Genomic DNA, 15,772 nt, shown 5'->3' on the forward strand with positions numbered 1-15,772 from the left:
ATCATTTTTGCCAATATACTTTCAAATTTGTACAATTTTATCTCTATATTTTTTATGGTTTAATTTCATTTCATATTCTTTTAATAAATTTTAAATTTTGTCCTCGTTGTTGGTTATTGTTGAATTTTTTATAAAATTTTATGTTATCTATTAATATATTTAATGTAAATTTTGAAAACATATTTATATGGTATATTTTCTTACATAAAAATTATTATTATTATTATTTAATCAATTTTGATAAAAATTAACATTGAGTGACTAAATTTAAAATTCTTTTTAAATAAAAAGACTAAAATTAGACAATTAAAAGTAAGAGGACTAAAATTGAACAAATTTAAAATTTAGAGACCATAATGATATTTCTAAACTTTTTTATTTTATTTAAGTTAAAATATATTTTTTTATTAGTACTTTAGAATTTGTTGAATATTTAAGCTTAAATTTAGACACTTGGAGTTTTTTTATCTAAATAATAATGATATTTTTAATGTAAGAAAAATACAACAGGTAAGTATATATTTATAACATAATAGTTATCAAGAAAATCAACAATAAACTATTGATGTCTTTATAATTTATTGAAGATACATTAACTAAAATTAAACAAACTCCAAAGTAGGAAGGCTAAAATATATTTTTAAACTTTTATCTTTTGGAAATTTTTCCATATAGAAAAAATGTCAAATTGTTTACAGAAATAACAAAAAAAGAACTATTGATAGACACTGATAAATTTCTATAAGTGTCTATCTGTGATGGTCTTCTATCAGTTTCCATCACTGATAAAGACACTGATAGATTTCTAACAACAAACTCCAAGGGATTGAAAATACATTAACTAAAGTTAAACAAACTCCGGGTGATAGAAACTAACAGAAGACTATCACGATCACTGATAGATACTGATAGATTTCTATCAGCATCTACCAAAGAATATTAATTTTTTGCTATTTTGTGAAAATAATGTCCCTTATTTTTCTATTTTTGATTTTTTTTTTTTTTTTTTTTTTTTACATTACTTGGTATATTTATTTTCAACTTTCTTTAATGTTTTAGTTCAAAAATAGTCTTGGTCGTTGAACTTTTAAAAAGTAACAATTTAGTCATTCAACTTTAAATTGTAGTGCTTTGGTCACTGAACAGTAATACCTATCAATCAATAGTCTCTAATACTTTATAATCTCTAATGATTTTATTTCTATCATAACAATTATTATGATTTAATGGATTTTATTATACATATAGATCGATAAAATCATTTGAAATTATGAAGGTTAAGTTGATATGTGCTAAAACTTGACCTATATTTTTCTATAACATTTATTATAGTAGGGACCAAATTATTATAAATTTGAAATCATGGGGTTGAAGTGTTGCATATTAAAAGTTAAGGATTAAATTGTCGTAAATTTAAAAATACATAGACTAATTTGCTATGTATTATAGTTTAAGTTGGTAGTCCTGTATAAGTTCAATTACCAAAATATTTATACGTCAATCTAATGAATCAAAATTTATCTGATATTTGAAATTTTGAGTATCATTCAATCAGGAAGATGTTAATAACTTTCTATAGGGGTTAGGGTTGAATCTCATATGATTGGTTGAAGTTTAATACAAAAGTTTTTTTTTTTTTTTTTAATTTCTTCGAAATATCTGTGTGTAGGAAGTTGTAAATTATTTAAAATATGATTTTATCTTTAGCACAACTAAAATATGAATGATAATTTGAACATCTGGCAATGCTTTATAGACTTTGAACGCGTGTAATGTGTTTGGTTTGTTATTGTCTCTCAATTCAATTGACATGTTATATGAATTATTTTTTCTCAAACCCTAAGGGTCCGTTCGATAATAATTGTTTTCTAAATATTAATCTCATCGAAACTCTTTCCATCCCTAAATACATTTTGTTTTTTACTTTCTACCAATATTTTCAGAAATTAAGCTAAACCTTTAAAAAAAAAAAAAAAGGGAGGAAATAGCAAAATATGAGAATGTCTTTTGGTTTTTGTTGATAAAATAAAAACAATAAGATTTTTGGCAAAAGCGTGTCATGCACATGATATATATTTTTTTAATTCTCAAATTGTCACTGGTACGGTCAAGTAGTGGTTTTTTTTTTTAATAATGTGTATAAATTCTTAATAGAAATATAGTATATATGGAATTACGAGATCGTGTATAGATTCTCAATAGAAATACAATGTAAATATAATTTTCGGTCACGAGACTTTAACCTAACGGATTTAAGAGATAAAGGTGTCGGGTTTTACTACCATTTTAAAATTTGAGTTGACGGTTTCATATTTGTTTTAATTTAATTTAACCACTTTTTGAAAAATATTCAAAATTAATTGATCTATAATTTGTTCATCATTTTGATTTTAAATTATAATATATCTTTAATTTTTATATTATTTTATTCGAATTAATTTTTTTATTCTGATTTGAATTTTACTCAGTATTTTGTACATATTACTGTCTAACAAATGGTGTGTTTCATTTAAATTTTATCATTTTTTTAATTTTTTTAATCATATTTTATTCATTATCATCTTATTATATTATTATATCATTAATTTATCTTTTTGACAAACAAATATGTATTTACTTTTGCAATCTTACTATTTTTGTTATGTCTCTATAACGAGTTAGGCTTCTTTTGTAAGTTTTGTTGTTGATGAAGTTATAAATACAATTTAATTGTTAAAGCTTAAATGAAAATTGAATTATGAATACAACGTAATTATAAATCAACTAGCTTCCTTTTTTTATTTTTCTCCCCGTATTATATTTGAATTTATATGTTATTATCAAATTAGATTTGATCTAACTACTTTCGAATTACGGTGTAATTTTATCTTTGCATTCTCGTTTGTACTTGATTTTGTTGTTTTAGGGTAGTTTTATATTTTACTAATTAGTATTTTCTATAATATAAATTTGTTTTACTATTTTTATAATTTTGAAACATTTTTGTCATTCTTCAAATAAAACTTTAAAATTTGTTATATCTCATGTTAGCCCTATTTACTAAACATATAATTTTTATATCATGTTTTTGTTTTTTGGAATTTTACTAAGAATTCAACTCTTTCGTTTAAGAAAGATGAAAATCATCATAAGAAAATTGGGAAAACGAGAAGTTTAGTTTTCAAAAATAAAAAAAATCAAAAGCTAAGTTCCATTTAGTAACAATTTCATTTTTTTTATTATTTGTTTGTTAAGTTGAGCCTATAGACATTCATTTCACCCCTAAATTTTTTATACTGTTATCTAATTTCTCACTAATGTTTTAAAAAAATCAAGTAGAATTTTGAAAATTTAAAACATATATATAATTTTAAAAAATGGTTGTTTTCAAATATAGAAAAATAAATCAAAATATTTATAAAATTTAGCAAAATTTTATAACTATCAGCGTCTATCAGCGATAGTTTTAACATTTTATTATATTTTGTAAATATTTTTAATAATTTTACCATTTGTAATAATTTCTCTTTAAAAAAATTTATTTTTATTGTTAGAATTTGGCTAAGAACTCAACTCTTGTATCTTAAATATAATTTAATATAAGAAATTAAAGTATGTTTGTTTTTTAAAGATAAAAAATAGAAAAACAAAATGGTTACAAATAGATGGAATTTGTTTCTCTCCGTTCTCGTAATAAATCAATAACTAGAAAAATAATATTTAAATGCTTTTTTCCCCCACTTTTTTGGTACCGTAAAATACTTATCTCGTTGAAACTTTTTACGTATTTGCAAGAAAATGTGTGGCTTTGGATAAAAAGAATGTGAATGGATAGAACCTCTAAAGAAGACAAAATCATTCTTGTGGTCATCGTGAGTTTTCATTGTTTATCACACATCCACGTATTCCTATGATGGGTCCGTGGGACCTCTCATTTCCACTTTCAGGCCCATTTGTGGATAAAATGGGCCTTCACATACTTTCTCTATGGGCCTCATAGATTATAGTGGCAGGCCCAAGTTATGGGCTTTAAAGCCCATTCTCGCATTATCTTCCGATATATTTATCTCTTGTACCCTCTATACATGGCAGTAATGATGAGACCTTTGAAATATGCAACAGAATATAAGAAAATATTCACTCTTTAATTTATATTTTTCTCAGTTTTTTTGGATAATTACAATATATGGCACTTTTAAAATAATAATTAACTCTATAACAACACTCTTAAAAAATTATAAATATAGTCAAATTTATTTGTGATGGACTTCTACCGCAGTGGTAGATTTTATCTCTAATAAACCCCTACCAATGATATAATTTATCACTGATAGACTCTAAGAGCTAGATCTAATTTTTATTATATCTACAAATTCATTTACATTGTGTTATATCTGCTAATATTCTGGATCTGATTGCTATATTTGTAACTACCTCTTGTTTTTGTTCTCATTGTCTTACAACATGTTACCGGCACAAAAGGTTCATTGAGACTTAAACGTGGGTATGAAATGACTAGCGGTGGCTGCTATGATGTGGTTAGCAATTATGCATTGATCAACATATTAAAATCTGCAAATTCAATTTTTGAAACTATATTTAATGGTCATTTGAAGGTAACCACATTGTAGTCGTCTCATTCAATAATTATTTGGTGTATAGGGTGGGGAGACTAGCAAATTCAATTTTTTTCCTATGTGAAACGGATGTAGGGTAGGCGATCAAACTTTTGATCTTAGTGAAGATAATAGTGACAGCCATATTCAAATTAACATTTACACGAAGCTATTGTTTGGGGAACACATTAACTTTTAAGATGCAAAGTATTTAGATTTGGTATTTATCAAACTTATTTATTTCATAATATTCAAATAGACCTTATATAGGCTTCCTTTTCACATGCCTTTTTGTAGTTATTTCTTTTAGTTCAACAGTTAGAAGAGTGAGAGTTTGAATAAATACTTCTTAAGATGATACCACACATTTGATCTATCGAATTTATGTACATATCGACTTTAGTTCACATTTATTGTTTTATTTGTTAGCATGTTTGTTTGCGGAGTAAGAGAATCGAATCTTTAATTTCAAAATTGATAATATAAATTTTATGTTAGTTCAGCTATATTCATAATTTTATGACTTATAAAAATCAAATCAAACATTAAATTGATTTTGAAATATTTGAGATGTATTTTAAAGTGAAATATTTTAGCTATTTCAAAACCATTATCAAAGCTAATGATATATCGACCTCGTACTTTGATGGGGTGAAAATATTGACACGTAGATTAAATTTTTATTTATTGAAGTGAGAGAACATAAATGGGATTGAAAGAGAGAGGTGGGACCTACATTTGAGGCTTGAGAGATTGGTTTTTTTATGTGGCTGAGATCTAATCAATCTGAAGCCACCAATCCAATCTGTAGCCTTTGAAGGCTAATGTAGGGAAAATCCATCCACCACAACATGCAGCAGATTTTTCCCCCAATTACTATTGAATTGTTGATTTGATAATAAGCAAATTTGTGAGGGTGAGAGGAAAAGTTAAATTTTATCCACGAGATATTATTTTCATGCATTTAGCAATGTCCTTTTTTTCCCCTCTCAATCAAAGGTGAAACAGTGGAAAATTAAATTAATATTCAATTTTTGAAGTGGCAATTAGTATTTTATTTGTTAAAATATGATCAGATGGTGGATGTGAAGTTTTATTCTTGTTTGACTAATGAATTTCAAATACTAGATTAATGATTTATGACAATGATCTAATGCAAATCACTGATAGTAAAACCAAAAAATAAATTACACAGCAATATATGTTTTTTTCCAATATGATTTAAATTAAATAAATTTAAAAGCTCCATGCCAAAATGAGCATAACTCAATTGGCGTATGAAAATGTCATTTTTCATGAGATTGTTCAAATCCATTAAACATCTGTTATACTCAACGAAAAAAATTGGAGGGCTCCACTTTATAAAGCAACGTGGGGTTGATTGTGATTGTTTTTTTTTTTTGTTTTTTGTTTTTATTATTATATTAGATTAGTTCATTTAATAGAAATGTGTCGTGGAAAATATGATTAACCAAATGAGAAGTTTGTCAAAATGAGTTTAGCTCAACGTTAATTGAGATTTGCTCTCTCTATTTAGAAAAGATGTTTGATCTCTCATCCTCATAATTGTCGTGTTAAAATCAATTTAATATTTTTAAATGTAATTTTCATACTAAAAATCGATTTTGAATTATTAAAGACATGTTTCGAAATGATTTAAAAAAAACGACAGAAGTGATTCTTAACCATTTCAAAAGCACTCATAAACATGTCCCAAGCTAAATATAATTAGGGGAGGGATGAATGAGATTTGCCCCGCTTTTTGAAAATGATATTTTTTTTAAGGTGAAATTACCAAAACGAAACCATCACGCATGCAAATTGGTCTTTCATTCTCTCACTCTCCCATCATCCTCTTTGCTATCTCCTCTCTCATTCTCCAGCTCATTTTCCTCTCTCACGCATCTTGCTCTCCTCTCTCTCATTTCCCTCACAGTCTCACTTCTCCCGTTGATGATCTCGCTCTCCAATTTTCCCTCTCTAACTCACACTCTCGCTCTGCAACACAAACTGAACAAAGAGAGAGGTCGCCGGAGTTAAGTATATGTTGCTAAAGAAGACAACAAATGAATAGAGGGAGAGAAGAAAAAAGCAAAATGGAAGTACTATGGATGAAAAGATGGGGGAGAAGAATAAGGAGAAAAAAAAGAAAACGTAAAAGGAAGAAGATGAAGGAAGACGGAATAAAATTTAAGGATAATTTTGTAAATTTGCATGGCGACAGTTGTAAGTTAAATACCAAAATTCTTAAACTTTAAAAAGTGAGATAAAATTCGTTTTGAGACTTAAAATTTGGGTCTTTTAATCAATTATCTCATAACAATTTACTTAATAAATATTTTTTTAAAAAAATTGGATGATAAAATAGCATTAAGAAAATGGTAAGAAAATAAATAAAATTCTCAAAAATCAATAACCAAAAATAAAATGGTTATTAAAACATAACCTATAGGATTTGATTTTATTGATTAATTGGAATATCTTGGGGTAGTTGGTCGCAATCTTAAATAATTGTATGAAAAAATATAAATTTATTATATAATGGAAGCTTCTCAGCGGCCTCTAATTGGAAGACACGTGTTAGCCGGAAAAAGGAGGGTGCTTATTACTTTCCCATCGGACTTTTGTAAGGCATCTTTGGACACATCATTGTCAACTTGCTCTCACCCTAATTTTATATTATTTTCAATTACTTTTTTTAATTAATAGAATAAAATAAATCCCACTTACTCCTCTCCCATTTGTGGTTGAAACTTCTAAGAATGAGATTTTTTTTTTCTTTTTTAAAAATTAAAATTGCATTGTCAAAACATTTGAGAGTCGCTCCTTTTCTCTCATATGTAAGAAACTTCTAGAGAGAAACGTTGACTTGGACTTAGAATGTTGAATTCTATAAATTAGATATATCTACGCATGATCTCGATGTTTTATATCTATAGTATAACTCTTATCCACAAGTAAAAGAATGCATATGTCGCATGTAACTATTTTGATCTATATAATTATAATAAATGACAAAATAAGAATTCCTAAAATATGTAAGAAAGAAACGAGGATGTAAAAGTTCTTTCTTCGTAGTCCATTATCTCTTTCTACTACATTAAAAATGTCTACGTAGGGAGAATCTTTATATGCCCCTTTTGGGCTTATATTGTTCATAAATTCTCATATTGTTATTTGTTGAGTGATCGTGACTTTTCGAGTGTAAGTATTCGTTTGAAAGACCGTGGTGGTGACTTTTTCAATTTTAGGTTACAAAATAACTTTATATATATTAAAAAATCAAGTATTAGGTCGAATAAATGCAATTGATGTTGATAGGACACAACTTTTTGAGATTGAATGCAATAGATGCCAATTGGATGTTCGAGGTGGAGGTGGTTACACATATTGAATTGGTGTATTGACTCTTCCAAATATATATGTGAGATGCACGTGTAAAAGAAAAACAAAACAAATACTTGCATTCACATTATTTAAAAAGTAATTTTATGTGACAGAAAGTTTAGAGAAAAACAAAAAAATAGATTATTTAATTGAATCAAAGTAGTAATTAATATAGTGAAACAAAACATCATTTTGTGTGACTTCACCATAAATATATTATAACATTAGAATAAAAAATATTGCATTATATATATTACAATACTGGAATATTAACATATTGGTTTGATAGTTTAATTACTATGACAAATTTCTCTCTCTGTACTAGATATAAGATTTTTTTTTTTTTTAAAAAAACGATAATATGATAATATTAAAATAAAAATGGTTACATTATCTAATTTTTAAAAGTTGATGGTAACTAAAACAAAATTTATAATATTTATTTATTTTATCCTAAAAAATTACTATTTAAAACAAAATTAGATTACAAGTTTTCACGTGCATTGTACGTGTTTATTGACTAGTATATCCGTAGCATGGATAATTACTTTCATTTTTTAAAATTTTTTTTGAGAAGTTAGGTTAAAAAATACATCGTCCAACAACTTTAGGTTGTAGCAATTAAGTCCATGATCTTTAACATGAGTACAATGTAGTTATATGCTTTCAAACTTATAGCAAATTAGTCTCAAGCATGAAAAAAATCACAAAAGAAATCAAGGCTAAGTTTACCAGTTCGTAATGAAAATTGATGTAGTTGTAATGGAATTTCATTGATATATCGATTATAATGGGCTCCAGTCGAAAATATAATCAGATTGTTTTTTATTGCATTTATTTAAAATGATGAATTTTTTCAAATTTAATTTTACCATTACCATTACCTCTAAAGGTCAAACAATAACGATAATTGTAATGGTAACAGTAAAAATGTCAAAATTCATAAATTTTCATTTAGAACATTGACAATAATGGCAATCGTAGTCATGACGATAATGATACTCGTAATTTTCAGACGCAATTGGATTGGATTGACTACCCTCCACTCGTCAATCAATTTGTGTTTTTTTAGTACGGATTTAGAAGTAGACCCCATACGTCAGTACATGTGCAAAACGGTAGTAAACAACATCAAAGATAATCAAATAGATTAGGTTTGAGGTCGGTAGTACAAACACCATGCCAATTGAGCTATGCTCATGATGGCAATGTTAGTAATATTTTTCACAACGCAAAAACTAAATTGTTATAATTTTTCAAATGAAACCTACTAAATTGTTGCATAGTTGAATTACAGGTCGATTGTTACAAAATTAAGAAAATAAAAAGTTACATGGTTACAAACTAAAGTCTGAAGACTAAGGGCATGTTTTGGGGAGTGTTTTAAAAATAGTGATTTTAATAGACTTGATTTATTAACAAGTGATCCATTAAGAATTGGGTAGGAGAATCAAACCTCTGGCCACGATATTGATAGTACAAGTATTATGCTAATTGAGATAGCTCATAGTGTTTTTAGTTAAATTATTTAATTATAATTAGTTTTTGTAAAAGTGTGATAAATAATGTTAGTATTTGGTTCCATATTTATTCAAATTATTTATATTTAGTTCAAAATATTTTCAAATGACTAATGTTTGTTTTCAAAGGTATTTTAGAATAATCAAATTACTAAAACAAAAAAAACATTACATTTGAGATTGGAAAAAATTAGCGATAGTGAGAATTGTATAGAGAAAAATAAAAATTTAAAAGAGAAAAAATAGAGAGTTAGAGAAAGTTTTTAAAGCAAAAAATGTTAGGTAGATGAAAATTTTAATAAAGGCAACGAAAATTTGAACCTAGAAAAATAAGGTCAAAGATACATATACAATTTGGGGAGACTAACAAATATATATGGAGAACAACTACAGAGATGGAGAAAAATGAGAGCGGGAGAAAAATGAGAGCAAAAAAGGATAGAGAGAAAAAGTTAAATAGAAAAAAAAAGAGAGAAAAAGTTAATTTGAAAAAAAAAAGTTGAGAAAAAAATTAGGGAGAGTTAGAAACCATTAGAAAGAGAAAAAGTTAATTAAGCATATTTTTTAAACAATGTTTATTTTTTAAAGTAATTTTAGAATAGTCAAATTATTTATAAAAAAAAAACATTACATTTGAGATTGAAAAAACCAGATTAAGAATATTTGGTATATTACTATATTTCTTTCTGTATGTTTGAATGATGAAATGCATGGATATTTATACCCAAAGAACTATATAAGAATAGGCATAACCTCCCAACAACTCTCACAACAAATACTCAACAATTCTTATAACAAATTAACATCCTTTCAGACTCAAGGTGGTAAAGTAGAAACCAACTTGAGTTTGCAAGATAATTGACCAAAGCGTGCAGGGGAGAGTACTTTAGTGAATATATCAACGGGCTGTTCAGTCGTAGATATGGCTTGAAGACACAGGGTGGAGCTTTGAAGATGATGACGAACAAAGTGACAGTTGATCTCGATATGCTTCATTCGTTCATGAAACACGTCATTATAAGCAATCTGAATAGCACTACGATTGTCATAATGCAAAAATAGTAGCAGAGACCTAGAGAGCTCACATATCAGCTAGAAGCCAGGGAAGCCACAAAACTTCGGAAGTAGCATCAGCAAGTACCCGATATTCCAACTCTATGCTAGAGCAAGATACAATAGTTTGTTTATTACTTTGCCAGAGATGAGAGAATCAACCAAATAAAAAAAGTAACCTGTGGTGAATCGTCAATCAGTAGGATCACCAGCCTAGTCAGTATCAGTGCAGCTAGAGAGAACCAAGGAAGACTGAGAAGAGAACCAAAGCCTATGTCCTAGAGTGCCATTAACACATCGCAAAATATGAAGAACAATAGTGAAATGAATAGTGCAAGGAACATATATGAATTAAATGACCACATGGATTGCATAGGCAATGTTCGGGCGTGTTATAGTTGAGTATATGAGACTGCCAACAAGTTATCGATACATAGTGGAATCCTCGAGAGGAATGCCATCAAAAGAGGTTAGGCGGACATTAGAGTCCAATGGTGTTGGTGCAATAACAATATCAGTGATACCAGAATGCGTTAAAAGGTCAGACGCATATTTCGCCTGAGATAAATAATACCTTTTAGAACACGACGAAACCTGAAGACCAAGGAAATAATTGAGAGGGCCTAAATCTTTCATCTCAAATTGTTCTCCTAAATAGCATGCGAATCATCACCAGTGATAATCATGTCATCTGCATACAATAGCAGAAGAACAACGCCATGCAGAGTCTTGCGAGTAAAGAGAGCTGAGTCATGAGCACTGGAGACAAATCCAAGTTGGGTGACAATGGCACTGAAGGTTGAAAACCAGGCACGAAGTGTTTGTTTGAGTCTATACAAAGCACTGCGAAGAAGACAAACTTTCTGAGATGGCGAAGCAATACTAGGCGGTGGCTTCATATAAACTTCTTCAGATAGAGTGTCATTCAGGAAACCATTCTTAATATCCATTTGAAGAAGAGATCACTATTTGGCAGCGACTACGACTAACAAGCTTCGGACAGACATCATTCAGGCAACGAGAGCAAAAGTTCCTTATAGTCAATACCATACTTCTGAGAATACCCTTTGCTACCAGGCGAGCCTTATATCGCTCAATAGACTTATCGGAACGAGTCTTAATCTTATAAATCCACTTACACCCGATAGGCTTATTGCCAGGAGGTAAGTAAACAAAATCCTAGGTGTGTGTTTTCTCCAAAGCCTGAAGTTCCTCATGCATTGCTTGCTACCAAATAGTGCAGGCTTCCTGATAAGAGGAAGGTTCAACCAAAGACATGACAGTGGAAAAACAATGATAGTCTCTGAGATGATGAAAAGTTTCTCTTACCTAAGTGGATCGACGAACAAGTACAGGTTCTAATTCCGCATCGGGGGCAAAAGGCAGATCTGAAAGCGCTTTGGTGGAAGAAGATGAATCAAGCTCAGGAACAGCCAGGAGGGAAGAGTCAGGCAAAGAATCACATACAGAGAAGATATAAGTAGAGTGATCAATAAAGAATGGGTGGGGGCTAGTAAGGGAAATATGAAACGATAATATACTGGAGAACATATGACGTGACATGACGAGAGATGTGAAGCCTTTTAGAAATAGGATCCCAACAGCGAAACCCTTTATGCTCAGTCCCATAACCAAGAAAACAATATAGGCGAGCTTTGGGTTTGAGTTTGGTATGTTCATGAGGATGGAGAAGGACAAAACACCACACCCCCTCCCAGATTACTCTTTTAACCTGAAAGAGAGTGTGATGATAGCAGTTGCCAACCCTTTATGTGGCACTTACTGCCTAGCTGTCATGTTTAGGAACTCTATGTCGGGGTTGATGCCCTAAATCTCGTAGGGTCCTATAGTTTGTAAACCTTGTATGAACAAACTTGTATGTGATTAATAATATTTGATATTATATTCACTCTGTCTATGAAATATGTGATATTTTAGTTGCATTAACCACAAACCAATAAACTAACATCCAAAGTTATCGTTGTAACTTAAACATGTACGTGGAGACATACAAGTGGATCATGTTTAAGTGATAACTTAAATGGTTTGTAGTATATAGATAAGGCTGGGTATCTTATCCTGGCGAAACTACGAGTATGATCCGCTTTGTAAATGTTACAAATGTTGTAAAGTGCTACAAATGATCTGATCCTGATCATTCATATATTAGACATGCGAGCGGGGATATTCTATATAAAGGAGTTTGTATAAGACTGGACCACGAAATGTTTAGTCTCATTATATAACACCGTTCATAATAAAGAATTTCATTTCAATAAGATGACCATAAGTAACATGACCTTAATCCTGAATGAGTTGTGAACTCTTGCCTATGAAGGTGGTCCTTTGATTTGTATGGGTGAGAACGGTCAGGTCGCCGACTCAACAAGCCTACCATTTGGGGATTCATTTGATTGAGGAGCTGGGAACTCAGTTACACAAGATGAAATTCATTCATTCCTTGATGTAGGGGTAAGTAGATAAATTGCTCCCTTAAGGGCTAATTCCAAGTCTTGAACAATGTGGCGCCACACCCTCTCCTGGCCTGAAGAGGTTTAGTCATAGTAGGACTATGATTGTTCATTAGAGGGATCAATGGTACTTAAGAAGTTGGAGATAACTATAGGGGTAAAATGGTAATTTGGCCCAATTGTACTTACGAGCAATTTGTGAAGAGTCATCGTACTGTCGATTGGTTATATCCAATAGACACAGAAATATATATGTAGTGTGAAGGGTGCAGCTGTCGGTCCTTAGTGGAATGCCTGATAGTTAACGGATGGTGAATAATGTAATTAAATAGTTTAATTAATTATTCACATACCGTTGGAGCTTCAAGCTATAGGTCCATAAGGTCCCTTTGGTAGCTCAAAAGGTTTTAGTTGAGAATCAGTTTTTGGGTTAATTTGAATTGTTCAAATTAATAAAAGAGAATTTAATTTTATATGATGTAATTAAATTAATTCAATTATATATGATATAATTGACATAATGTAACTGATACATTATAGTTTAATTGGAGGAATAAATATTTGAATGTGATTCAAATATATTCTCTATGAATGAGATTCATAGTTGTTAAATTTAATATAAATATGATTTATATTAAATGTCATAAAATAGAGAAAAAGAACTATAGTTTATATTGTATATGATGGAATATTAAAACTATAGGTTATAAGTATATTATGATAAGTTGATTATCATATTTATTTATATTATTTATTATTTTGAATAATAATCTTTTTTTTTTTTTTTATCTCAAATCACCTTAGTGGGTGGTTATACAACTTTATGACAATTGGAATAAAATGAAAAATTGTTTTTCTTTTATTTTGGAATAGACAAACAGATCTACACGAAAAAGGCAGAACCTACACGATAGGTGCTTTTCCTCTACACGATTGAGTGTTTGCTATACGATAGTGCTTTTTCCTCAATCTGCTTCCTCCTCCAAACTCTCAAACTCCCTTTAACCAAAACAGTCAGAGCCCACAACTCTTGGGTTCTCACCCTGAGTATATCGAGGAATCCACGTGGTTATGTCTTGTTTTGGTTCGTGAGATTCTTGAAGAAAGTCTTCAAGGTTGCTATGTTCAAGTTTTTTTGCCGTTCGAAGAGTTCGTGACAGTTCGAGGATTGTAAAAGAAGAAGTATTCTTCAAAGGTTTAATCACTTGATCTCTATTTCTTGTTTAAGAGTATACTGTAATTTCACTTAGAATGCATAAACTGTTTGTTTACTGTAAATTTGTGTTTTCATTCTAAATGGGATTTGGACAATCCGCTTCCACTCATGGATATCTTGTAAACGAGTTCCTTCACTCTGAACATCATAAATAACATTCAAGGACTAACGGAACTTAGAATATTAAGACAACCTTAGGGTACCATACATAGCGACTTATAATATATACATACAACAATAAGATTTAGTAGGTCTCACACACTCAGAACTAGTCCCTAGTATGCAAATACATGTGTACAAATATTTACAGAGTAACCACCTAAGTTTCCTTCAACTAAACTTTAAGTGGCAGAGCAGCGATGCAATTAACCTCTAGGGAGATGACCTCTACCTAGAAAGGCAAACATTTAAAAACAGGTAAGCTACTAGCCTGGTGAGTGACTTAATTAAAACACAAATCCCATGCTTAAACTAGACACTAGTAACTGAAAACTGAATACTGAATACTGGCCAAGCACACATATATGCATAACTTAAAAAAACATAACATTTATGACAATATAGCTTATCTGATCCTCAGTTGAGAGAGAACCCTTTTTGTTCAATTCCCAATCGTAAACCTGGCTTTACATAAAACCTTTTAAACATATCATATCTAAAAACATATTTTAACAAATCCTTAGTTGAGAGAGAAACCCTTTTGCTCAACTTCCAACCATAACCTAGGCTAAGGTGTGGACCCTTTTGCCATGACCTTAAAACTGATCTTCATGAGGGAGAAACCCTTTTGCTTAGTCCTCCATGTTGATCTTCATTTGAGGGAGAGACCCTTTTGCTCAGCCTTCTATCTTAAACCTTTACACTTGTCATGCGTGTACGTATAACTAACCTGGATCATGACATCAAGGATCGTAACTAAAACTAAGCTTAGATACCTTCTCCTAGTACTTCAGTATTGAGTCATTAATACATTATAAGGAAATATTTTCATAGAAAGGCTTACTAAAAACACGGTGTCATAAAACATCATTACTAACATATGCTTCAAATAACTAAGTACATCACTACTTTAATCATATTTTAGAAACTTTCTTTTAAAAACTAGCATGCGTTAGCATCTTTTCTAGGCTTGGTTTGCTTGGATAACTTGCTTTAGAATAAGCTAGCATCAGAATAAACTTTTAACTAAAACATTCAGAAACATTTATAGTCACTCGCAGCTTTGGCAATCTTTCAAGGGTTGATAAGCTTCTCCTATTAGTGTCAACCCTGTGAACATAACAATATATTTTAGCTACTAGCAATGGTCTCCCTTTTTTAGACTAACTTCCATAATTAAGCTCATAACCTCCCCACCATAGTGACCTTACCTTCTAACGCCAACCCTTCTAGATGTTGAACTTTGAAAATTTCTTAGATTAAGCTTGGCTAGGCAGCAACACACTTCCATCACCCACCATCAAGTGTCTATCGCATGTCCTAGGTATTCCATAAGCTGCACACCAATGCCCAACCTTGTCCTTAGGTGTC

At 30.0% G+C, this 15,772-nt stretch overlaps 1 protein-coding gene across 1 annotated transcript; it reads right to left on the bottom strand.

Moving 5' to 3' along the window:
* Window positions 1-10,318: 10,318 nt before the first annotated feature.
* LOC120067570 lies at window positions 10,319-11,191 on the bottom strand. The gene is made up of 3 exons (XM_039019118.1): window positions 10,989-11,191; window positions 10,735-10,807; window positions 10,319-10,594 (listed from the first exon to the last, which is right to left on the bottom strand). The coding sequence occupies exons 1-3, from the start codon at window positions 11,189-11,191 to the stop codon at window positions 10,319-10,321; spliced, it is 552 nt and encodes a 183-aa protein (XP_038875046.1).
* Between the last annotated feature and the right edge of the window lie 4,581 nt (window positions 11,192-15,772).

Source organism: Benincasa hispida, chromosome 12, assembly GCF_009727055.1.
Source record: "Benincasa hispida cultivar B227 chromosome 12, ASM972705v1, whole genome shotgun sequence".
NCBI lineage: Eukaryota > Viridiplantae > Streptophyta > Magnoliopsida > Cucurbitales > Cucurbitaceae > Benincasa > Benincasa hispida.